The 26313-nt window shown below is 35.4% G+C and overlaps 1 protein-coding gene across 1 annotated transcript in view; it reads right to left on the bottom strand.

Annotated features, from left to right (window-relative positions):
* The window catches only part of Hmgcll1 (3-hydroxymethyl-3-methylglutaryl-CoA lyase like 1), a 133623-nt gene extending 107824 nt beyond the window's left edge, over positions 1-25799 (bottom strand). Inside the window, exon 1 of the mRNA XM_048805735.1 lies at positions 25544-25799. Coding sequence (XP_048661692.1) covers positions 25544-25651 — 108 coding nt within the window. The 5' untranslated portion in view covers positions 25652-25799. The remainder of the gene's footprint in view (positions 1-25543) is intronic.
* Positions 25800-26313: the final 514 nt, after the last annotated feature.

The following is a 26313-nucleotide window of genomic DNA, read 5'->3' on the forward strand; positions in this document are numbered from 1 at the left end:
TTTTTCAATTGTGCATAAAAATAAAAGGAAGGCATAATTTGATGTAGAACTCTGAAATCGTGTGTGTGTGTGTGTGTGTGTGTGTGTGTGCAAGCATGTAATAATGGATGCCTTTATACAGTCAACCTATTCATGGTGATAAGTGTCATTTCTTATTATCTACCCTACAAGTATAGCTTTTTTCCCTACACAACACTACCATAGTAGAAATTTCTAAACCAGTTTGTATATATTCCACTGGCTTCATTTCTTGAGAAGTAGTTTTTTGTGTGTAAAGTTGAAATATGCTCTTTCATAACCAGTATTCCCAAGGAGAATGACTCTGAGGGCCAAATCAAATGCTCCCACTACACAGATGAGAAGTGTGGATCAGGAAATTGTGTGATTTTCTTTTGAAATTAAATTGGACTTCTTGAGGGGGCATTAGATATCAGCTTTTCCAAAAGAATCTATTTTTGTCATCACATCTGAAATATGCACATGGTGCATTTTGTGGTAATGTTAAACTCTCTACACTCTGCTATTTGTTATTTCTTGGATATTAATTTCTCTTTTAACCCAATATAATCAGAAGCATGTAAACCATTATCACTGATATAGCAGATATCCACAGAAACCTTGGTCCTCCAGAGTAATCAAAAGATATTTTTCTCCCTGGGTGATTCTTTGTAACCAAGAGCTGAATAAACAAAGCTGATATTTGAAACCCTATTTCCAGAATATCCATATTTCAGGGTTAATTCAAAGGCAATCTGTGGCAATTTAATAAGAATGCATTCAAAACCAAGTAAGTTTGTAATGCAAAATAATTTTTGTAATGTATTATTAAGGTACCTAATCTCTCTTTAGTCCCTAAGTGTATAATTGAATAGATACATTTGGTAACGAAACAGATACCGCCATATATTGGTTCTTTAACCCATAATATAAAACTGTCACAATAGGAAAGGGCAAAGAGAAGCTTCTGAAAGAGCTCATTTATTCCCTTCAGCCAAGAGAGTAAGGATGTGGAGAAGGAAAAGGGGAAAGGGGCGAGGGATAGAAAGAGGGGTAGGGGAAGAGGAGAGAGCAAAACATCCTGGGAAATGGAAGAGATTATGTCATCTGTATGTGTCTAAAGTAAAGGAGTGATGGCCTCATCATAATCTATTTTAGTGACCAATACAGCCTTTACCAAAGCCAGAAAGATGTTAACACTTTTAAGGATGTCAGAGAACTACCAAAACCTCAACTCCAAATGTAGATTCTGTACCTGTTGTGTTATTTTTGGCAAAAGCCAATTAACACTGCCTCAAGTGTATGGCAAGCAGCCACTGATTAAAGGAATTGTATTGTTTTCTATCTGATGGAGAGAATAAAATATTCCTCCCACTCCCCACTCTTATTTTTTTTGAGACAAGCAACAGTAGAGATTTATAGAATTCTCCTCAAGCTATATTAACTCTTCTACTGTTATATTTCAAAGAGACCTGAAAAATCCAGACATTCTGAAAAATATCACATAGCTTCACTATGTCAATGAATGAAGTTCTTACCATATTAAAGGAAACTCAAACTTCATTAAGAATTTATAGAAGTAATTCAGGGGACCTTTAAAAAAATTCAGGCATCCAAAACCAAATACAGCAAAATGAAAGTGACTGTTAAATAGTACTAAATTCAAAGTCTTAAATAGTCTGACAAATAATGCGGAGATGCCATCTCTGTAGGACATGTTGACCTACTGCAGAGATTTAAAATACAAAGCATGAATCGTACTGCTTCTCCATTTTAAACTCAGATCAGGCAATGGTAATCAAACACAGTAGGCTTTCACAATGAGGCCAAGTAACACCTAGGACTTCTCAATATATCTATCTACTCCAATATCGACTACAAAGAGATACTGTAAATCTCCCATTTTCTATCAATGTTGAGTCTGATACAGAAGACAAAATGTATTTGCCATCCTGGGGAAAAACTATTTTGCCTGTGAGGTTCTGGTGATTAAACTTAGAACCTTGTACATAGTAGGCTACCCAGACCCTTTTTATTTTGAGACAGGGTCTCACTAAATTGCCCAGGCTGGCCTTGAAATTGTGATTATCTGCCCTCAGCCAATGGGATCACAAGTATGCACCACCATGTCTGTCGGAAAATGTTCTTAGCACTCTGTACTTCATTTATTATTAATTTAGAATAAATTCAGGTAATAGCTATAAAGAGTTTTGCCAAATAATATATATATATATATGAATATATATGTACATATATAAGCTTTCCATAAATATAATAGCCATTAGACAAATAAATATAAGGGCAATAGTTTTTTGTTCATTTATTCATTTTCTTAATATTGATTACATATCAAACATGCAAGATGTTATGCTAGATCTTGGTTAAAGAAAGCTTATTGGATATAGTAATTAATTTCAAAGGAGTTACTCTAATTAAAATATACCCAAAATAAAGCATTCATTACTCTTTGTGCTGCATTTCCAATACCACTACTAAAGCAAATCTGAGGAATTTCTTAACAATACTGTAGTTGGCCGTCTAGTGTGATGGAAAAAAATATCTAGAGAAAAATAACTAGGTTGTAGCAGACACTATTGCACAAATGTGGAAAATATAATTTAATTATTCTTCTGTTCAAAATGGGAATAATAATGACACTTGGCCCATAATTTCATTGTAAAGATTCAATGAGAATATGAATATAAAGCATTTAGTATTGTCCTTCCTGAAGAGCCATTTGAGCAATGTTTGCCTATAAATATAACGTGTAGACATAAAAAGGGTTTTGAAAATATTTTTGCAAAAATGACAGCTTAAAGTTATTCTATCTATCATTTTAAAATACACCTACCAGCTTAAAATTTTCAATGAAAGGGATCATTGTTAACAGTGGAGCTGATTACCTATACAGTCCTTGCCACAATCAAAATCCTACATGGAAATTATTCAAGATCTCTCAGCAAGGAGCTCCAAACACTTTGGAGACATTCTGGAACTTGCCAACAATTTTATCCACCTCCAGTGCTGACACCATCAACTCCACCCATCCTGTTCCACTTGGCAATGTCAACCTCAGTTTGAACTTGTGAAAGGCAACAGAGGGGTACTCACTCCAATGTCAGGAAAAATGAGAGCTCATATTCAAAACCTGACTGAATAATGCTATAAACGAATACAGAAGTCACAGCTATTTACTTGTTGAAAATGTTTTTATGGAAAAAATACTAATTTAAAAGGCAAATTAAATACATTAATAATTCTGATTGGCATCACATACTCAAAGACAAGAGTACTATAAAAAAGCCCATGTCCTCTTCTCAAGCTAGATTTTAATTTCTCCTTTCACCTCAGGGATGTTCCTTTCAGCTTTACAACCAATTTTGAGAATAGAAGATCTATTTTTTTTTAGATGCAGATCTTCTTGTGATATGCAGCTAGCAGATTGTTAGATGTTCATATCACAACATGAGAGTTGACCTACATCCTTGACCAAAGAGGCTTTTTGACTAAAGAGACTTTACAAAGCCTCTAAATAGCCCAGTTAGTCATTTTATCATTCTTGGGGTACACCAATTATTCCATTTGAAACTGGGTAATGTTACAGGAAAAAATTGTGACCTCAAAATACATCAGAAATTTTCAGAAACTTCGTCATGTGGGACAAATTATAAGGGTAATGAAATATATTTAGAACACTCAAAGCAGTGGAGGGGATGTGAACAATTTTGAAGAAGCTATGCCAATACATGAGGTCCTTTAGGCATGATGCCCAGAGCCGGAGGGTCTTCTTGCCTAGGTCTAAAGGGTTCTGTGTAAAACTGACAGTCCATTCTTTATAATCTTTCTTCCCAAAGGTTCCCCACCTCCGGGGAAATCCACATTTTTCTTTAAATTGTTAAAGCCCACATGAAGATTCACCCTGACTCCTCTCTCTTTCTCTCTCTGACACTCTATATTAAGGTTATCAGCAGATCAAATTCTATCTTGGAAATAATCACTTCTAACCTGGATTACTGCAAAGAACATGCTAAGTATTCTCTCAGCTTCTACTCCTGCCATTTCCTTTCCAAAGCAGCCAGCAGCCTGATAGTACTTTGAAACATTCCCAGATACATCACTTTTCCATTCAATACAATTTCCACAACTTTCCATTTTCCTCAGTAAAAAATCAAAAGTTTTTGGTCTTTGTCGTGGCATTGGAGGTTGTTGTGGCATGGATCTAAAATGTTCCTCCAAAGGCCATGTGCTACAGGCCTGGACTCCAACTTTTGGAACTGTGGGGAGGTAGTAGAAACTTTGAGGAGTTTGGTCACTAGGCCCATGTCCTTCAGGATATATGTTGTTCTTGTCCCTGGACCTTTCTTTTTTTTCTTCCCCCTCCCCACCTTTCCCTCTGCTTTAGGACTGCCATGGGGTTAGGAGCTGTTCTCCACCAAACTTTTCAGCCATGATGCTCTGTTTCACCTCATACCCAAAGCAAAGGACCCAGCAACCATGGACTGAAACCATAAGCCAAAATAAATCTATTCTCCTGTAAGCTACTTTTCTAAGATATTTTGTCACAGTGACAAAAAAAAAATGAGTAATATAAATGCCCTCCATGATCTTACACCTTATTATTATCTGACAGCCTATTCTACTTGTCCTTCACCTTTGCTCCAGTCACTCCAAATTCTTTGCAGTTACTTGAACAATTGGGCATTTGAATTTCCCCCTGCTGGGCTATTCTTCCCACCCATATCTCTGTGGCTCATTTCCTTTAGTGTTTCTACTCCCTAAAATTTCTATGTAAAATAATAATAATAATAATAATAATAATTATTATTATTATTATTATTATTATTATTATTCAGCAACAGCAACAACAACCCCACAAACAAGAATAAAATTTCTCTCTACTTTCTGATACCCTTAGTCTTTATTATGCTGAGCTGGCTATATAGAACATGCTTAGTAAACACTTTCTATCAGTCATATAATGGAATATGTTCACATTCATGTTATATATTTGAAAACTAACAAAAATCTACTACACATAATGCTCCCTAATACATTGGAGAAAAACATCTGGAATCATTATATGTACATTAATTGTCTAAAAGAAGCCTTTAAAAACACTTTGAATGGGAGCTAAATATGGAAAGAAGCTTCTACAAAAGGATGGTTAGCTGAACACCATTCCATTTCTGAAGGATTAAGAAGTCCCATCACCTAAAAGAATATACATCTATCTGTTGTGCAGGTTCTCCTGAGTTGGCTGGGGTGAGTTGAACCTTAATATTGGTCTTACTGGACACAATATATCAAAATTATTGACCCTACAGGTCCAAATACTTACCAATATTCAGGATCATCTGGGAGTTTTCTAAATCAGAAGGAGGAAATACTGTGATTATTATAAGCAGCAATGACAAGGGGTTCTGTGAAATTTTGTATCTAAAATCTTGTTTTTTTTTTAATTCATTCATTGGATGGGCATTGATACCTGGCATACAGCAGGACAGATAAAAGGTCCTGTCTTCATGAAATTTACACACAATAGCAAAATTAAAAGGCAATAAATTTGCCAGGTACAGTGGCACACGCCTGTAATCCCAGTGGCTCAGGAGGCTGACAAGAGAATTGAGAGTTCAAAGCCAGCCTCAGCAAAAGCGAGGAATTAAGCAATTCCATGAGAACCTATCTCTAAATAAAATACAAAATAGGGCTTGAGATGTGTCTCAGGGGTCAAGTGCCCCTGAGTTCAATCTCTGGTACCACTGCCCCCCAAAAGGCAATAATTAAAATACACAGGGATAAGTGTTATGAATAAAAAGAAATCAAGGAAAGGGGAGAGAAGACAATAGAAGACATGCTATAGTTTTATATCAGAAGTTACAGTTCAAGAAAAGAAAAAAAGAGAGGTGGGTGGTGGGGAGGTGTGCCAAGCTGGACAAATATATTGTGGAGCAGCCTGTTAGTCAAGAGATCAGCCAGGGCAACATTCTCCCAGTCGACTGCAGGAAATGTGCCCAGTGTAATAACTGTTCTAGGAAGTGCCTGAAGGCCAGAGTTAAATAGAGAAAAAGCAACCAAAGGCTAAAGTAATTGAAAAATCAGGATGCTAGGTACCGAGAGGGCCAGGTAAAGATTTTTTATTCCCAGGCAGATGGAAAGCCGCGGGAGTGCTTTGGAATAGAGGAGAGATGTGATCTGAGGTTCATTTGTTTGGGCTTACTCTAGCTATTATCTTGGAAATAGACTGAAGGGATGGTATTTGGACCTGAAGAATGGAAACACAGAGACCACAAAATTAGGAGGTTATGGAAACTCCAATGAGCGATAATGGAAGCTTGGATGAGAATAATTTGGGCAAAGAGGGCAAGAGGAGGCCCTGAGAGGACAATAACTTTTAACCATGTCAGAGTAAATCTCCTAACTCTCAGGCCTAGCAGGGCAGATATGTACCTTACATCCTGATTTCCCCTAAAAGTTCAACAATGTAAAATGTGTAGACAGAATACTTACAAAAAGGAAATACTCCCAAATGTAAGAAAAAGCAAGTTGTTAAATTTATTCAAAACCTCCATCTCCATTAAACTCTTTCCTACCTTGCCCCAGAGCACGACTAAATTCTTTCCTACAGGAAGCTGCCTCACACTTTATAAAGTTAGATTCAATCACCCAAACGATACCAATATTTTGCTTTCTCCATTTTACTTGCAAGGTCTCAAAACTGACATCTCACTTACGAATGCTGATTTATACTAAATATCTTTATACAGAGACTTTTTTCCAATGAAAATCTGTAGAGAAAAGGGACCAGAGGCACGGAGGAGGGGAAGGAAAGAGGAAATACTGTGAAATGATATTGACCATGTTATATTACTATATTGTTTGCAGATATGAACATGTAACAACAAATCTCACCATTATGTATAATTATAATGCATCAAAAATATGTGGGGGGAAAAAACACCTTTTTTTTCCAATCACTGTTTTATAGCATACGGTTGTTTAACTTGTTTATCACTTTAAGGGATGTGCTTCTAAAGCAGGGCACTTACCTTTGTCTCACTGCCTGCCACATTTAACCCCAGGCCAACCATAACAAATTACTCCATCTCAGGGAGCCTGGCAGCACTTCCGTGTTCCCTGGCAGAACCTGCCATCATCAACTCCAGCTCCACAGTCGGTAATTTCTAGATTGCTGCTAACTCACTGACTCCTCACCTGGCTTCACTTTCTGACACACTGACCTTTCCTGGCCCCAATTCTAATTAAAATGTGTTTTGTTTCCTTAGGGCTCTGTACCCAGCTGATGAGGTTGCTACTGGCTTTATTATTCTTTCCTTTCCAGGTGGCCTATTTCATTTTAGAGACAACATATCTTGAACCCCAGAGGTGTCTCTAATGTTGGGAATGTGAGCAGGCTGATGAGGGGTGGTCTGGGGCCGCTGAATTTCTGATCCTTCTTAAATCATCTCACCTGTGTATTTGTTCCTTCCATGTAAGTCTAAATCTAGCTCTGCTTAAATGTTCTCCATATACAGGGGAGTAAAGTGCTAGGCAATAAATCACATTGCCTGTGCAGAGTACAGCTGGTGCCCATTCAGCACTGAAATGTGCATCTTATACTTAAAGACTGCCTAATTCATTCTACAACTTTCTATCCTATCGCTCAACAAGGCAACAACAGTATGCTTAGATAAGTTTCATGTATTGGGCGCAATCTGAAATACTCCTGCCTTCCTCAGGATTGGGCTGAAAACCATGTTTAGAGAACCCAGTCTTGCATCAGGCGCCAGTTACAAAGACAAAAAGAACTTAAAAAGGGTCCACAAAATGATTAAAGCAGCAGCTTACAGGATGGACCAGCAAGGCTTAAAAGTACTAGAAATATTTCATATTGGCCATAGACAACTAATAGGCAATTTTATAACTTAAATATGTAAAGGGATGCCTATTCAGATTAGTGTTTCTGTCGATTTTTATTTAACACTAAATTAAATTTAAACTGTAAGTTGAGGATAAGGATGAAAGCTTCTTAAAAAGTAAGGGCCATTAAATACTTTGAAGGTTTATTGTTCTTTGAATCATTGTCATAAGCTTTTCATTTGAAAGTGGTCCTGGTCCATACCTATTGTACTAGGACAAATAATATTATCTCCTTTTACTCTCAAAGTGTCTTGATTTTGACCATAAATTACATAAATATCCTAATTAAATTTATTACAAAATATAATTTGAAGGAATGAATATTTAATTAGATTACACATCCATTCTATTCCTACAAGAAAACAGAGCTTTCATATTGGCAGAACAAGGCCATTGCCTCTACCCACAATTCCTCCATTGGTTGTTAATATGATGACCAAGAACAATCATACTTAGGCAAAACCATCCCTTCACCAGTCCCTTAATTCCAACATGTAGGCTTCCCAAGATATTGAGCTTTGTCTAGTTTCCATGTTTTTATAAATCTGCATTTCCAGAGAAATGTTACATACAGGGAAAACTATGAAATCATGTTTAAAAAAAAAAGCCGTTTTCAAATCCATTTTTAAAAGAGAATTTTTTTCCTTCTATCTCTCTCTGGGTCTATCATCAGCAGAAGTATTGTATCCTGACTGTTCCTTCCTAAATCTCATCAAAGTTTAACTGACCCTGTTCCTAATCTAGTCAGGATTATGGTCTTAATTGTCTATTTTTTTTTTTCTTTTAGACAGCATCTAAGTTTCTCAGGGCCTCACTGAGTTGCTGGGGCTGGCTTTCAAATTGCAATCCTCCTGCCTCAGCCTCTTGAATTGCTAGGATTATAGGCATGCATCACCATGCCTTGCTGGTCTTTGTTATATAAATGCTATCTTCACTCTAAAATAGCCCAGAAAAACATTAAGGGCAGGCAGGCATTTTCACACCTTTAACCTATGAATGGAACCAATCCTAAGGAACATTTTAGCAGTATGGAATTCCTTAGGTTTTTGACTTCTTTGAGCCATCCAAGGAAACCATCGCTGAGATAGATATGCACTAAGGCTGGAGAGGTGGAGCATACAGAGAATTATTTTAAAAGAATTAAATGAGACTTATCATCTCAAAAACAGGAGAAGTCCCCCCCCAACACCCCCCAAAAAAGAATTTTGCTCTAAAAAGTTGTATTGTGAAGCAAATACTATGTATATAGCCCTCTATTTAACTTGCCCAGTATGTCCTTGCATGTGCTCACTTAGATTTACATTTTGTTTTTTTATATATTTATTTTATAGTTAGACACAATACCTTTATTTCACTCATTTATTTTTTACGTGGTGCTGAGGATGGAACCCAGGATCCTGAGCATGCGAGACAAGCGCTCTACCGCTGAGCCACAACCCCAGCCTGATTTACACTTTCTTAAATGTAAATAACTGCCTGAAGATTTGGCAGGAAGGTTAAATCTATATGGCACAGACTGCCATGAACAGGGTTAGACCACACTCTCATGCCGCCCTCATATCTGGAGTTGACTATAAAAGGGATTTCTGGATAAGGAGTGAAGCAAAATCATGTTACTTTTTGAAATGGTAAAAAAGTGAATGTCTTCTTGTGGTCTCTTTTTCTATCCTACAGCTAAACAAAAAGGACCTAGAGAACAGCAGCAACACAACAAGGAAGAGTCTGGATCTTGCTAGACTTGAGCCAGAAATCACCTGCAATTATTCTAAATGTGGGGTTTTGTGTAACAGAATTAAGGCATGTCAGCTAATGAAATATAGTTCTTATGTGTGTAGTGGATGAGCATCGTGTTTATGAAATCTCCATCCATGAAAGAACAAAGGGCCTCTAAGTGACCATTGGGAAAGATGACCATGGCCAGATGTGGACATTGGTTTCCACAAAGCTGCTTTACCTCTTTCTCTGTAAATTCCAACTTTCCCAAGATGCTCAAATGTGTATCACCAGGAAGACTCGTATTAAGATTTAAACTTGATTTTGTTAAGAACAAATATGAACCTTTTGGGGGGAAAAATAGTTCTTTATCACTTATTCTAAACTAAACAGAGAGATTCGTTTAGTTATTTATTTTTTCTATTCCTTAATTGAGTAAATTCATTCACAACTGAGAGTAGGCAGGAAGACATGATTATTCATAAGTAGAGTCAAAAGAAATATTTGTTCAAAGTAATTTAAAGCAACACTGCTGCATTATGAACGAGTTAGTATCAAACTGCTAAACCAAAACCATTCATTTGATCAAAGCCTTGGATTTCCATTTCCAAAGCCCAGAGCTTTCTTAGGACTTTAAAGTAGGGCCAATATAATTGGAGTAAGACTATAAAGTTGTAATAGCAGGATGTCTTTCCAGCTCTAAGAAATGATTTCCAGTGGCTCTGAATAACTAGACATCATCACTGTCCTTCACTGTTCCAAAAAAGTACTTCCCGGCGTGTTCTGCATTATGTGAATCTCATGTTCTATTTCATGTGATACCTACAAGCTGTGCTGTCCAAATTCCAATTCCATTTTTTTATAAGTTCAGCTGTGATCTACAGTTCATTCTGTTAAGTCTTTTCCATAATCCCTCCGTTCCATATTATATATACACCTTCAGTGCTTCCTTCCCTCCCTCACATCCTAACACCTTCATTTAATCACCTCTTAATCATTTGCCTGAAAAGTAAACCCTCCAGTCACTTATTGTTTCCTTCCAGATGCTGCTGTTGAACGACTCCCCATGGACTTCACCTAACATTCCATCCATGTTCATTTGGCTGTACAGACTGTGATCCCAGCACTCCAAAGCTTTTAAGCTCTTTCTTTCCAAGAAAACTCATAGCTAACACCATTATTTCCTCACACACACACAAAAAAACACAGCCAACATCTGCAGACTGAAACATCAAAACAAAGAAAAAATTTTGCACAGTTCTGCTAAAGTTGGATGCAATCTTTATCAGCCATCTTAGGCAATAAATCAATGTTCTTCTTTTCAATTTCTATTAAAAAATAAATCATAGTGAACTATAGCAATTTTCCCTCAAAGAAATAGTTAACAAACAGGTACATGCAGTGACTTAGTAGTCTTTGTACCTTCCTATTGTAAACTAAATCTCTATTGGGGAAATCAATCTCTGCACAATTTACCAGGTAATTTAAAAAGTTTAATTTTATTCTGTATGTAAATAGTTGATTTCATCAGTTATTATTTAGTTTATCAAATAAACTAAATCATCCTAAATAAACTGTTTACTCTAAACAAATAGTATGTAAATTTTACCAGAAGATGTTGACATTAATAAGAACTCTGAACATAACTAAATTATGTTATATTATAAAACTTCTATCTTATTTGTCCTACAATCTGTTAGTGAAGCCAGTGAAGCTTCCTTTTAAGAAATAAGAAAATAAGGCCCCTACAAACAGCCTCCTAATTCCCAGCTGTTTCCTGTATACATCATAATAGCCTTTAGTCATGGGCTTTTTAGATCAGTGGTTCTCAAATTTGAATCCCCTGTAGAACTTGTTAAAGCAGCTTCCTGGGATCATCTCCAGAGATAATGATTCATTAGGTCAGTCTGGGTCCATGAATTTGCATTTCTAATCAGCTCACAGATGGTGGTGGTGCTGATGATCTGAGGACCACAGTTTGAGAACTAGAGTTCTGGCTTAAACCATTTTTTTAAAAAAATTTTGTATGATTATGTTTAAATAACAGTCCATCACCATTAACTGGAAAAGCAATAAAATTCCTCTATCAATATAATGTAGCACTGCTTAAACATTTAGATTCCAATTTTTATATCAGTATTATTCTAATTGCACAGTTGCAATAACAATTTCTAATTTCTTCCTACAAAGTTCACAAGTCATTTCAACATTTTTCTTCTTTCCCTCTTTAAATTTCTAGTGATGTTTTATAAATCAATACTAGGAGCATCTACATATATTAGAGGGTACTGAAAGAAAGACACACACACACACATAAATGAACATACACACATATTCACAGAGACACTATTTTTAATGCTGAAGGCTTTGAAGGAATGGGAAATGATAGTTCAGGGAAAGTCTCACAATCATTTGCCTCCTCCACACCCCTGTCTTTAGGAATCTGTTCAATTCATGTGGAAGAAAGAGATTGAAGTATCAATGGTTGTCTTACACAGAATTGGTCAAAAAAATGGTGAAAGTAGTTCCTATCGTCCAAAGTCCTTTAATAGCAAATCAAGTAACTTAAAATTATTATTTGAAAGCTTATTTGAAATAATGTTTTGAAGTAACAGGACACTCACAAATGGCAGAAAAATAGGTTAAGCCATCAACTACAGAACAGATGGAACAGACACAGCAAGCACAACAGAGATTCCATCCAAACAATGCCTGCTCCTACCCACCCTATTTTCAGTGGTCCCTCTCAGTTCTTACTATATTGATCTCATACACAAATGTCCTCAAATGTTACAGGATCTACAGAATAGTCAACTCAATATTTACCCTGAGTGCTGTAACTCTAAAACTAAAATATGCTTTGATATATCACTATTGACGGAACAGTGACAAATATACACATACATATATTCATAAACATAAATCTACATACAAGAAGGCATTCACACACTCTCAAAGGTCGGATGTAATGGTATCAATTTCAGTGGAGATATATATGTTAATAAATTCATATTTATTTATAAGAAAAAAATTATGAGCCATAAATTTCTCTGGTTTTATGAGTCATTAGTTGCTTTAGTTTTTGTACTTTCCTTATGAAAACTACAGCAATTAAAATTTATAAACACTTGAACAGTGTTCAAATTTTTAGTTGCGGATAACTTACAATTTATAAATTAGTGATCTAAATGGTATTGATATGTGCTAGGGAGGGGGAATATTGAAACCAAAATGTAAAATATAAAACACGCACCCTATAGACCAAATGTAATTATGCTCTGCCACAACAGTAATACAAACAACAAAGCTGTATGTTATTTTTTTTCTGATTTTCAGTTCCTATAATTTCCATTGCATATAAAATTATACTTTATTGTTTATGCATAAATTTAACTTTCCAGACTTATTTTTTTTTACTTCCTGAGAATTGATAAAATATCATTATTTTACAGCATATGTCAGCCCATTTTATATATTTTAAACTTAATGGAAATGTTCTCAGTGTCCACTTTCTACTGTCCCTACTGACTAAAAGAAAATGTCTCCAACTACACTAGGAATTTGAAGTCAGAAGAAATTTAACATGAAGTCTGAGTAACTAAATAAGCCAGTACCAAGTTTTACATGTGATTATATCAAAACTAGCTAAGTAGGAACTAACAATAAAATTAATAATAAGGATCATATTTTTATCCTCCCTTCCTAATAGCTTGAGAAGAGGTGGCTTGGCTTCTCCTGCTCTTGCCTTTATACAACATGGAGAGGTGACATCAAGTATTAAAGGCTGTGGCTTCGTGTGAGGACCATGGTGTGGCATCAGAGACAGCTGCTTCTTTGGAGAAGACAAATGTGAAGCTATTGAAATAGGGAATAAGGAACTCCTGGCTGTCCTGACATTCTGCATTTTCAGCAGTTTCTAGAAATACTGAGCAGAAATGGAAGGACAGCAAAGGGTCATGACAGTGCATTGTTCTTCACTCTTTGATTGGCTTGGAGTTCCTGCACCTCCTCATTTTCCATGTGGAAGTACACTGAAGTTTTTATCTCAGGGAATGGTTGCATGTTTTAGAATAACTGTCTTGTCATTGTATTTTCTTTCTCAGATATTATATTTTTTATTCTATAATCAATCATGAACAATTTGTTTTATTATCTTACTTTTATATTTTAGTGACAAATGACTGAAAACTATTGTTTTCTATGCTTCACATAATTAATGTCTGATTAATAAAGACCATTCAAAATATCACAATAGTACTTCTGTATCTGTTAGGTGAATAAAACCTTTCTCATTCCATTTACTTCACTATGGTGTGGTTTTGCTGTATACATTATGGTTTTGAATGGCCTCTTAGGGACAAGAATATTCCATGGTTAAAATGAAACCAATAGATTTTCCAAAAGAAGTTTTTTTGTTTTTTTTTTTTTTTTTGACTTTTCAACATGCATATGAAGAAGTCTACATGCTCAATATCTGGTATAAATGCAATAATATATTTAATAAAATCTGACTTTTCTTGATGACTTTGAGTCAACTGTACTTTTCCCAAGTTTAAGCTACTTACTGAAGATGTATGTAACAGAAATATCCTATAAAGCTATTTGCCTGTGGGTGGGGAGAGAAGGAGAGTTGGTAGAGTAGCATCTAAAGGGTGAAAGAAGAAAGTCATGAAAGGTTACAAGGAACTGTGGGATCATTTGAATAAGTTGGAATAATCTGTGTCTAAAATAGAGGTGACTTATTTGTGCTCCTTCCATCTTAGGTTGCAAATGCTGGTCTCAAAATGAATTAAAAATGGAACATGGGCTACAACATCCTAAGCATTTGTAAAGGACTTCAGTATGACTTCTTAAACTAATCACTTCATCTAGAACTTCACTAGTATGTTAAAAGAAAAAAAGTTATTTTAATATGAGTACCATTTTTGTTCTTATAACTGAAGTTCCTACTGGTTGATAGACTGGCATGATGTGGGGAAAAAATACAGACTTTAGAACCAGACATAGATTCAAGTTCAGTACCTCCAACAGGTGAGTGTCTAGGGAATGAACCATCAACTCTGAACTTCCCTTTCCTCATTTTGAAAGTGAGAATGACAGATGGTCTTTGCAGAACTAAAACAGTTCAGAAAAAAGTTTGTTACCTGATAAAGAGTAGTTGATATTATTATTATTATGTAATTTCTAAAATTCTCCCTAATAATATTGTATTAACAGTTAACTGCATTTTGCATCACATAAATTCTTTGATTTGTTCCATGTGACAAGGCAGTTGCAAATCTGGAGCAAGTATGACAAAATACTCTTACTTCCCCTAAATAATGCATTTTGATTAAGACAAACAATTGACACTCTATTTAATAAACTATTGCTATATCTTTCACATTAAAAAGTCAACATCTGTATACTTTCTTCATATTTAAGAGATCTAGTTCTCTGGGGATGAGTATTTCTGTTAGCTTTATGAACCATCTCCTCTAGTTCAACTTTTCCTTTCAATATTTGCTAAAGCATCCATTCAGCAGAATTATATAAAATTAAATATTAAAATCTTGTCATAAGGGAATGGGGGTTAAGTGATCACAGACATTCACGAGTGAAACCCTGAATAACTACATCTGTTTCTCCAAAAGGACTTGGAAATATCTTTTGAACACAACCCTAAAATCTAGGCAAAGAGAGTACCAAATTACTCTCAGTTTTAACGTCTGACCAGGTCCACAACTTTTTGTAAAATGTAAGATTAGAACTGTCCCATATCCTTTAAAAAAAATTAGAAAATTCTCGGCCCTTATATCAAAATTCTCAAAAAAGTAGAAATTGTGTCTAACAAAAATAAGATTCATATTTTGACTCTGACATTAACCTATGATCAGCTTCTATTTCACAGCAAAATAAATACAGATTGAGTGAAGAATTTAAAAGTGAACGCCAGACTCTGTACACCCAGTGGGTTACAGATGTAGGAACGTGGTGGCAAAGAGCCACTCTACTTCCTTTAAAATCCAAAAACATTTGGAAGGAAACCCCAAAAGGAAAGACGTCTGACAGACATGTTCTCTTTGGGGTTTCCTGCCTCGGTGTTTGCCAAGCTTCCTAGACCCCACTGCTTGTTAATAAAGTTCACTAAAAAGACTTTCTGAAATGCTGATTTCATAGAGTAAAACTTGCATTAAAGAAGTTTTTATATAGTCGAAGTTTCCTGCCATCTGTATTTCCCTTATTTCACAAATCCAAGGAAGCATGACTTGGAAAGTTACAAGCTGAAGGTGACATTTGACGCGCTCACTATCAGTGGGAGACCGAGTCCAAATACGGAATCCAAAACCAGAGACCATAGCTTAGACACTGCAACAGAGAAGCTGCTTAAACCCAAGGGGATCATTATACCCCTTGGCGTTTCTACTCCTGTAAAATGGAGAGTCCTGAAGATGCACATTGTGCACTGTGTGAATTAACCCAATAGAAGCACAGATATGGGAAATGATTTAAAAGATAGATTTTAATTTCTCTTTCATTTACCAGGGTAGCAAAAAAAAAAAAAGGAAAAAGATTTTTTAACTCCCTAGAGTACCAGAATTTCAAAATTGATATTCTAGTCCAACATGAAAAATAATAAAGAGCTAAAACTACTGATGCTAATACTCTAAAAACAATCCTTGGATTCTCAGCACCATAATAATAATGGCAATAATACTTTTCATGAAATTAAATCCATATATTTTTGCCAATTAAAAGGCAGTTGAGTTGGCTAAATTCAACTGATGTAGATATCATGGATGTTTGATATATTTATCATATGCAACTCTTTACTTGAACAAGCATTTAATAAGGGTATAAATATTTACATTCTCTGAATAACAAAAAGGAACATAAAATATAGCTGAGCCCTCAATCCATCCATACAACTTTTATATACTTAATAAAGAGATATTCCAATCTATTTAGCCATATTCGGTAGGGATAACAAGGATGGCTCTACTAATCACTGTATAATAACTATTGGGGGCAGAGGAAAGGTGAAGTATACAAGAGAAACACAGTTTCAACACTTACAAAAAGTGAACTAGCATCAATCCTCAAATCAAATTGAAAAAAAAATAATGTAGCAACTTTTAAGATTATGGGGCTTTACACTTTTTTAAGAGATGGTAGATTAGATAGATGAATGTACACAGAGATTGATATCTCTACACCTATACATACTGTGTGTTTGTGTGCCTGCATGTGTGTGTGTGTGTGTGTGTGTATTTGAAGGAATAACTCTTCATGATTCAACTCTATTAATCCTGTACATAAATCTTCAATCAGGTTATTCTGACCAGAAATACCTTCTACCTATCCAAATCTCATTTGACCCTCAAATTCACCTCTCCCACAAAGACTACTCTTGTTTTCACTATCTTCCCATGCACTGGATTAAAACAAGTTTACAGCTTTGTGCTTTTAGGTTAATTGCAAGAAAGAATTGTAGAGGAAAAAATGACTCAAATAAAAAGCAGAATGGGAAAAATTAACTTTTGAAGAAACATAGGAATGAAGAATAAAAATGTAGCCAAGGCAATGTCCTTGGGATAGAAGCTCTACTGGCTTTATTTGCCCTAAAACTTTGCATATCTCCCATAATGGTCCTCACCACCCAGCTACTCCTATCAAAACCATGTGCCTAACAGAGCTCTAGTCCCTTCATCACTGCCAAATAACCATAGCTCTGTGTGTGTGTGTGTGTGTGTGTGCGTGTTGCTGGGGATTGAACCCAGGACATCACACATGCTAGGAAAATGCTCTACCATTACACTACACTCACAGCCTTGTTTATGTATTTTTTTTAGAAAGCCCTTCTAATCACTAATCTTATTACTTGGCATTCGTGTAAATTATATAAAAAATAACAGTTAAAAATTATAAACATCCATGAACATGATAATTCTAAACATCACCTTCATGTGTAACTCTTTTCATATAAAGCCTGGTTTCAGAATGAATATATTGGGAATAAGATTCCCTCCCCAATATTGTCTCTGTAAGAAAATAGCATATGAATTGACTTATAAACACAGTTAGATCCAAGAGAAGAAATTTTAAACACTTGAGTATTTATTTACATCTGAATTCTGATCACTAAGATGGCAAACTCCTGGTGATTTAAAAACAGTTTCTTGCCAGGTAAATGATTATGTTTAAGCTCTGCATTGTTGAAAAATATGTCAATATTCAGAAATGTCCTAGATGACCTTACTCAAATAGTCCCATGTCACTGTCCATTAAGGATCGCAAAAGCTAATCGTGAGCACAGAAGGGTTACCTTGATGTCTAAGACAGCCTGGTACATGAAGAGAGAGAGGGCAAGACCTGTTTTAAAGACATTTGTATAGACCTACATTTTAAGTGTACTGTCAACCAAACAAAGTATTTCCAGAAGTTAAATTCAGCTCACCTGGGCAGTAATTGCATTACCTATTTAGGTTAACAGTAGTCAGAAAACTGGTAGGAAGATAGTATTCTAAACATTGCTTTTCTTATTAAGGCTTCAAGCAGGCTGGACAATCACTTTTGAGTAAGCATTTTTTCTGTTTAAGTGATAGTTCTCTAATATATCATTTTGTTTTATCTCTTTTAAAGACCATGTGTTATATGACAGTGACCCATAAAGTTATGGGTCCATGCAGTCTAGCTCCTTGGTTGATTAGGGGTAATAAAAAGAAACAGAACTAAAAGTTATATGTGCAAGGGGGTAGAAGAGGAGAGAAGAAAGGGTCAGGGAAAGTTACAGCACAGAGTGAATAAGCATAAAGAAAGCCAGAAAACTTGGAGGAGCTCAGAGCTAATGAAAAAACAAGAGCACAGAGTAGGGGGGAGGGAAGGATGTGAAAGCCAGCTGGAATAAGAGAAAGCAAGGAACACAGGAGCCAACAGAAATCCAAGGACAGAAAGTATTGAAGATTGAAGGGAACAGGAAATTTATTGGAAACCAAGTTGTTTTTCCTCTTGTATCCAATGCAATTCTATTCCAGGCTGAACTCTAGTCTCAACCTCAAAGAGGACAGAGGGGAAGTCAAAACTCACAGCAGTCTTTTTTTTTTTTTTTTTTTCTTTTTTTCTCATGGGTAGGAGCCAGGAGTTCTGGAAAGACAGATGAGAGGAAACATGATATGACAGCAGACTCCGACAGCAGATACAAGGGTAGGTAGAGGGTGGCAGAGGCATCCAGCACAGTGTTTTCCACAAATGGGTGAAGTTAAAAACAAAGACAGTTGGATTCCAACTCAGAGCAGCTGAATCAGAATTTCCAGCATATTTAATAAACACCTCAGGTGATTCCTGTCAACAGAAAAGAAAGCACTGGAGTAGTGGTGAATGCTACAGGCTCTGGAATCAGAGCTGCCTGAGTTCAAATCCTAGCTCTGCTTTTTACTAGCTGCTTGCCATAAGCAAGTTATTTAAACTTTATGGGCCACATTTACTAAATCTTTAAAAAGTATTATTGTGAGGATTAAATGAGTTATTGCATGTTTAGTAACTGTGCAGTGCCAGAAATATATTGAGAATTAAATAGTAGTAGCTGTACAGTTATAAAAGTCCTTAGAATAGGAAACTCACACAAAATAACAAATCTTAACTGATTAAGAAATAAAAGATGAGGAGGATACAAATGGCTATAGCTTTTATAAAACATCAAGGAGCAAACTTCCTAATGGCACAAAGACTAAGCCATAAGCCCCAGGGTTTCTGGCCTTGGTCTCAGCATGCATAAGGTAGACATTTCCCTTCAGGAATCAAAATGTGACTTGCCTTGATCTACAACTTTTTTCAAAAGTGCATATAAATCAATTCTAATAAAAGGTGGCACCAAGATCTCATGTTAGAATCCTCATGTTAGAGAGATGAGGATTTCTCTTAAAATGGAATAAATCCAGGACTTGGCTGATACTGAGACACTCAAAGAATCAGGCACCATGAGACTGCTGAGACTCATTCTCTTGGTAACATACCTTATTTCACCAAAGAATGTGAAATAATCAAAAAAGAACAGATTCTCTTTAGTTATCTCCCATATATTATTTCCAATAATATAAATATAAGATTGAAAGAGATGAAAAAACAGTACTACCTTACAGTTACTACAAGAAGTTCTGTTGTTGCACAATAGGGGATTGTGGATAACAATAATGAACTGTGCATTTCAAAAACTAGATTAAAGATTTTAAAGTTTTCATAATAAAGAAATGATCACTTTTCAGTTTATGGAAATGTTTAATCTTATTTTAATATTCTACAATGTATCAAAACATTCCAATGTAGCCAATATTTTGAGTTCAGTTCCTATCAGGGAGCAGAGATTCTAGTAAAAACCCTAGGTTTTAACTAGGACATCTGAAAGGCTACAAACTAAAAGCAAGGGTGAATGGGAAAAGTCAAGCCTTAGCCAATGAATTAGACCCAACCTCATACAAGCTAAGCACTTTGTTGATTTAAGATAATTAAACATACATTTACTGCTTGCCAAAAAGAAAAAAAAAAATTTTCTTGAGAAAGTCAGTATCATTTAAAGCCTCAAACCATGTCATAGTTCATACCAGATGTCTAATATACAATCTAAATTTAATAAGCATAACAGGAGGGAAAATGCATGTGACAGATTGACTAAAAACCTAGATATTGAAGTTAGCAATGGAATTTAAAGTGATTCTGATAGATATTTAGAAATCATGATAATATAGAGTTGTGTCAGAGAAGTAAAGTCTAACATTAGAAATCTCAGAGAAATGCTTTAACTACAATATACAATCATTAAAATTAAAAATTCAATATATTAGATTACCAATAAACTAGACAAAGCTGAAGAGGGGATTAGTGAAAGGAAATATAAGTGAAAAGAAAATATTCAGACTGACCATGAAGAAAAAAGAAATGCTGCAGAACACAACAATTAATGTAAGAAAGCCAACAACCATTAAGTCATGGATCTAAGAAGTGCTACAAACTCTTACCTAGGCAGATAGAAAAAAACTAAACCTAGACATATCATACTATACACTTAGAAACCAAAACAAAGAATGAAAAGTACACTATTAACAAAAAGTAGGGAAAGTACCTAATTGTATTGTTTGCAGCTTTGCACTGCTGTCATGTATTTTAGTTCTTTATATAGGATATATGTGTATATGAATGTTCATTTACAGTTATGAACATTTTATATATCTGTGTGTAGTTATACACATGTGCATGCATTATTTCAAATAATAACTGAAATAAATCACTAGTAGGCTTTTTACTAAAGAAAACATTGAAGAAAATATTTATGATTGAAGGAAAGTAAGAATAGAGATGAAAAATGAAGGAAAAGCAAAGGAAAAGGAAATATGCACACAAATATAAATAGATATTAACTGGATACATGTTTTGTAAATATACTATATAGAGAATGAATATATATGACAATGAAAATAAAAATCAGAAGGCAGTAAATAGAATTATTGTGGTATATTTTCATTTTAATAAGTTATATTAGTACTACTTTGTATTATATTTTAACAAATCTAGGTTGTGTGTTGATATAGTTAGCAATTAAGAGTATAATACAAATAGCATTTAGCTAAATGCTAATGAAGGAGAAAAACTAAATATTAAAACTTAAGTATTTAAGATATACCAAAAAATAAAAAATAAAAAGGGTGAAGGAAGAAAGAATGTACGAAATAAATAGAAAACAAACAGTGGGATAGTAGTTTGTTTCCTATCTTAAAATTGATCCCCAATAATCATAAGGTACTTAATATATTTACTAACAGCTACAAGGTTGTAATCTAAAAGTATATAATTACATTGCTCTTTCATTAAATTTAAGCAAAATTATAATATATTCAGATTAAATTCCATACTTTGAATTATGATTTTTACTGACAGTAAACATGAAGGATCAAAATCAAATGTGAATAACACTAAAGTCAACCTCATATAATCTAAAATTTTACTTTTAGAAATATAATAGGTTTGAAACACTGTGCTAGAATTTAGGTCTTAGAAATTTGTTGGTGTGGTTGAAGCAAGGTATATTAATATTGAGGAGATTCATTACTGTTTAAGCAGTACTTGAAAATCGAAGAGATATTACTAAACCAAGAACCTGAAATTTAATCAAAATGTTATAACAAACCAGTTAAACCAGCTTCATTATACCCATTTTGACAGAGACAAGTGTAGACAAGTATGAAAAATAAACCAGGTCCCAAGAAATAGCTTTAGGCACAGATTGAGCAAATTTAACCTCTTAAGTCTATCAAGAGAATTTTCTGAAAAACTATTTTCATTAGCAAATATACTTTGACCCAAAGAAGTGAATTAATGGACCCATGGTAGAGTAAGCCTTTCCTTTACTGGTCTCTAAATTGCTAAACTTTATGCAATGTAAGGGTCAGACTACATAAAGAAAGGTAATATTTCTATGCAATGAAAAGTTTAAACAATGACAATATCCATCTACACTTTGAGCAAACTCTACATGTTCTAATTCTTATTGATTTTCACTAATTTAACGATTGTTAATTTTAACAATTTAACAAATATTTATTATGGTACTACAATGTGCCAATCATAGTTTTAGACTCTGAACAAATGTTAAGAATTTCAGAAGTATATGATGCTTATGGCCTAGTAGATTTAACAGTCATTTGTTCCCTCAGTGAGTACTTCTTGGACATCAAATCTGTAACCAGATACTCCATTAGGTACTGAGAATGGAGTGATGAATTGTTTCCTTGCTCTTATTGCACTTAATGTCTGGCCAGGAGATTAAACATCAAATAATGCTAAAACAGATATATAAGCCATATTATACATAATAAACAGGTCACTATGCAATGAAAATATAAAACAGACTACAGACCTTGAGAGTTTGGGAAATATTTCATGAGAAAGTAACATTCAAATTGATAGCTGAAGGTTGAATAGAAACTAATTAGTTGAAAGAATTTTTCTAGGAGAGTGAAAAACAAGCAAATACCATGTTTCCAAAAGAAACATGATTTATGGAGAACTCAAAGAAGGCCACTGTGGCTAAAGTGGCAAGAACAAGAGAGAAGAGTTTAAGATGATGTTGGTGAGTGATGCAATGAAAAGAGAAGCTTCAGAGAGTGCATTTAAAAAAAAAATGTGTTGTCCATTCCAAAAGAAATGATGATTGAAAGGTGGCTGTGAAATAGGGGGATAGTATTATTCTATTTGTAATAATGACCATTTCTCATTTATATAGACAGTGGATTGAGGGATGCATGGAAAATAAAAGACAACTTGAACAATCCAATAATTCATATGCATGATAATAAAAATTGGTGGTAGCAGCAAACTTGCAAAATCAGGTGCATTTGAAGGAATTTCAACATGGAAAATTGCCGGGCTCTGTGATACCCTGGGTGTGAGGAAAATGAAGGAAAAGGAGCTTTTGGTTTGTGCCTTGGAATAACTGAATGAATTGTGATGGCCCTCCATGCAGTAGGGCATGTTACAGAAGGCTGAAGGCTGGAAGAAGTAGAACATGAATACAATTTTGGAAATTTCGAGTTTTAATTGCTTTTGAGAGATTCAAGTAGTGATATCAAGTGAGTAGTTGAACATCAGGATTGCAGCTCAAGGGAAAGATGGGAATATAAATATGCAAGACACATACAATCAAATAATAAGTGAAACTCTGAACATGGTTAAGAAGCTCTGGGAAAAATACAGATAATTCATGAGGAACCAGGCAAATAAAGGCTGCTCAGCCTGCCAAGGAAATTGAGGAACCAGAGAGGCAGGGCTTAAGGCAGTAAAGGTTTGTTACAAGAGAAGCCCGGGAAGGAGATAATTCCAAGTGTCAGGTATCAGTGCTGCTGTGAGTTCAAATAAGAAGAGACATAAAAAAACAAACAAACAAACAAAAAAAAACCTTACAGTTCAACAGAATTGAAACAAAAAGAAAATTATTCATAAACTGTTGGACAAAAGAAGTAACTTTTAAGCTATATTCTTGGGATGCATAGGAGTTTCCCTGACAGAATGGTTGGAGGGTAAAAAGGAAATATTTAGATATTTAGAGAGGGTTTAGCTATTTCTGCATAGAGGAACAAGAAGTCTACATTGGGCTGATGGGAGTCCCAGAATCCCTTTTATTTCATGGTATTTCTTCATCAGCAATCCTAGTCATTGTCAATGCATTGCTTCTGTGTCAAATAGAGCAAAGTAGACATTTATTTATTTAGCCAAAGTAGTTTATCTTTTATCAATTTTACCCTGTTGTGGGCTTTCCCACAAAATGCATAAATCAGAACATAAAGGGAGACAGGGAAATATAAGTTTCACCAGCAATAAAAGCCAAGTCATATTGTCTCAAACTTGAGAAATAAATGTGAAGAATTTCTGATTATCGTGCAGACTGAACAGAGAAGTTAAGAACGTTAACAAAGTTATAATAGAAAGCTTAAAACAGAATGTAGGAGCTAGGCACAATAGTGCATGCTTATAATTCAAGCAGCTCAGGAGGCTGAGGCAGGAAGATCACAAGTTGAAAGCCAGCCTCAGCAACTTATCAAGGCCCTAAACCAGTTAACGAGATTCTATCTCAAAACAAAAATTTAAAAGAGCTGGGGGTGTGGTTCAGTGGTAAAGTACCCCTGGATTCAACCCCTGGTACAAAAAAATAATAATAGAATGTAAGATGAATATAGGAAAATTCAACAAAATTAAACAAACCAGTAAACCTGTGAGATCAAGGATCGCCCTCCCCTCTACCACTGACACCAACAGGTTTTGAGTTAGAAGGCCCTGGCCCTCTTTTAAGGAATGAGGAACAGAGAGTCTTTTTATGAATCCACAATTGCAAAATTCCTACTTATAAAGATTATAATTGCACATATTGTTCTACTAAACTGAGAAAACATCATAGAAAAATTAATATTAGAATAGTTGATTTAATGCCATGTAGCAAAATGATGCTTATCCACTAAAATATTACAATAATACCAGTTATTATTTAGTTCACAAGATGAATTGGGATTACTGTTGTATTCAGCACCTGTAAATAAAAAAAAAATGATAATAATACCTAAGCCCTCATTAGGGTCCTTCCATTTTAACATGTTTTAATATTTATCCACAATTATTACTATTATTTAACATTTTGTGAAGTTATAAATTTTAAGCTTTTTAAGTTATAAATTTTAAGTTTTTATAAATTTTAAGCTTTTTACTTTTTTTTAAAAGTAAATTTATTTATATACTTTTTCTTCATCTAATTCTTTTGTTGAGAGTGTATTGAATTATTATTATGTAGATACTATGTAGATAAAGACTATTATCTTTACATGGGCTTTCAGGAATAATGTGGGAATAAATTTTAGTTGCAATAGCCATTATTTACACTGTTATTCAAGATTGCTGGAGCTTGTTGATGCATAGGTACATCAGGGACAATTAATGATCCGATGGATAATTTTTTCCTACTATGTCTTCCTAACCTCTGTGTTGGCTTTCTTTCTTTTTCTGCCTTATGTTGTGACACATTTGTCATCTTTGTTACACAATATTAAGGAGGGAAATTAGAATAAGGTTAATGTCCTTGAAAAAAATGTCTGTGTATTTAAATTACATTAGATAATGCATCCCGTCCAAGAAAAACACAGAAATAATCATTTCCTTTAGATGACCTATCAATTGTCACGGATAGAGATTTTGCTGGGTTTCACCTGTAGCAACGAGTATCCTGGTTCACAGCAGAGATGATGGGAAACCTTTTAAGGGGCACAGCCCAACAGGCAGGACTGCCGCAAAAAGGGGCACAGAGATGACATAAAAGGAGAAGAGGGCACTAAGAGGTCGGTAAGAGAGAGGCCATCTGGCAGTGTGCATGAGGGTGGGAACACCCTAGGCCGCGAGGTGGTACCTGCGCCGAGTCGAGCGCCCCTGCCACTGAATCCCCGATCCAGAGATGCTCCCGGAGAAGCTGCTGATAGCTGAGGCAATGCTTCACCGCGGAGGGCACATTCCCCATGGCGGGGCCTGGGGCTGCGGTCAGCGATGGGAGGGAGCCTGCAGGATGATGCGGGGCGGGCACCGCGCTGGGAAACTGCGCTAGTCTTAGTAAGCGCGCCTCCTGTGCGCGGGCGGCGAGCACCAGCCCAAAGCCTCCGGTGCGCACTGCGGCGGCGCGGACTGGGGTGGAGTGCAGGCACTAGCCAGCGACTGTGCAGGGGACAGGGGTATTTAGGTAGCTGCGTCGGACACAGGGAACCCGGAGAGAACAGAAACAAAGAACTGAGCTGGATGATGTTCAGGGAAGGCACATTTTTTTCCTAAGGGCTGTACACTCAGGGCTGGCGGTACCTACTAGCACAATACCCACCTATCGCACTTCTCACCTAATTCAGATCTTACATAGAAAGAAACAGGCTTAAATGAAAGGAAGGAGGGATGCGTTTTTCTATCAGTGAGTTTGTTCTTTCCTAGACATGGTGTAGCTCAGTGTAGATTTTTTTTCATCATTAGCTCATTTGAGTTTATTTTTTATGACCAAGAAAAAAAAAAACTGTACTTCAAAATCTTGAGGCAGTTTACAAGGTTAAAACACGTATACACCAACAGTCTAATGAAGAAGAAAAGACAGAAGGTCCTAAATTAGGGAAGAGTCAATGAATGATCAGTATGTTGGTGCTG

Source organism: Marmota marmota, unplaced genomic scaffold (assembly GCF_001458135.2).
Source record: "Marmota marmota marmota unplaced genomic scaffold, marMar, whole genome shotgun sequence".
Classification (NCBI taxonomy): Eukaryota; Metazoa; Chordata; class Mammalia; order Rodentia; family Sciuridae; genus Marmota; species Marmota marmota.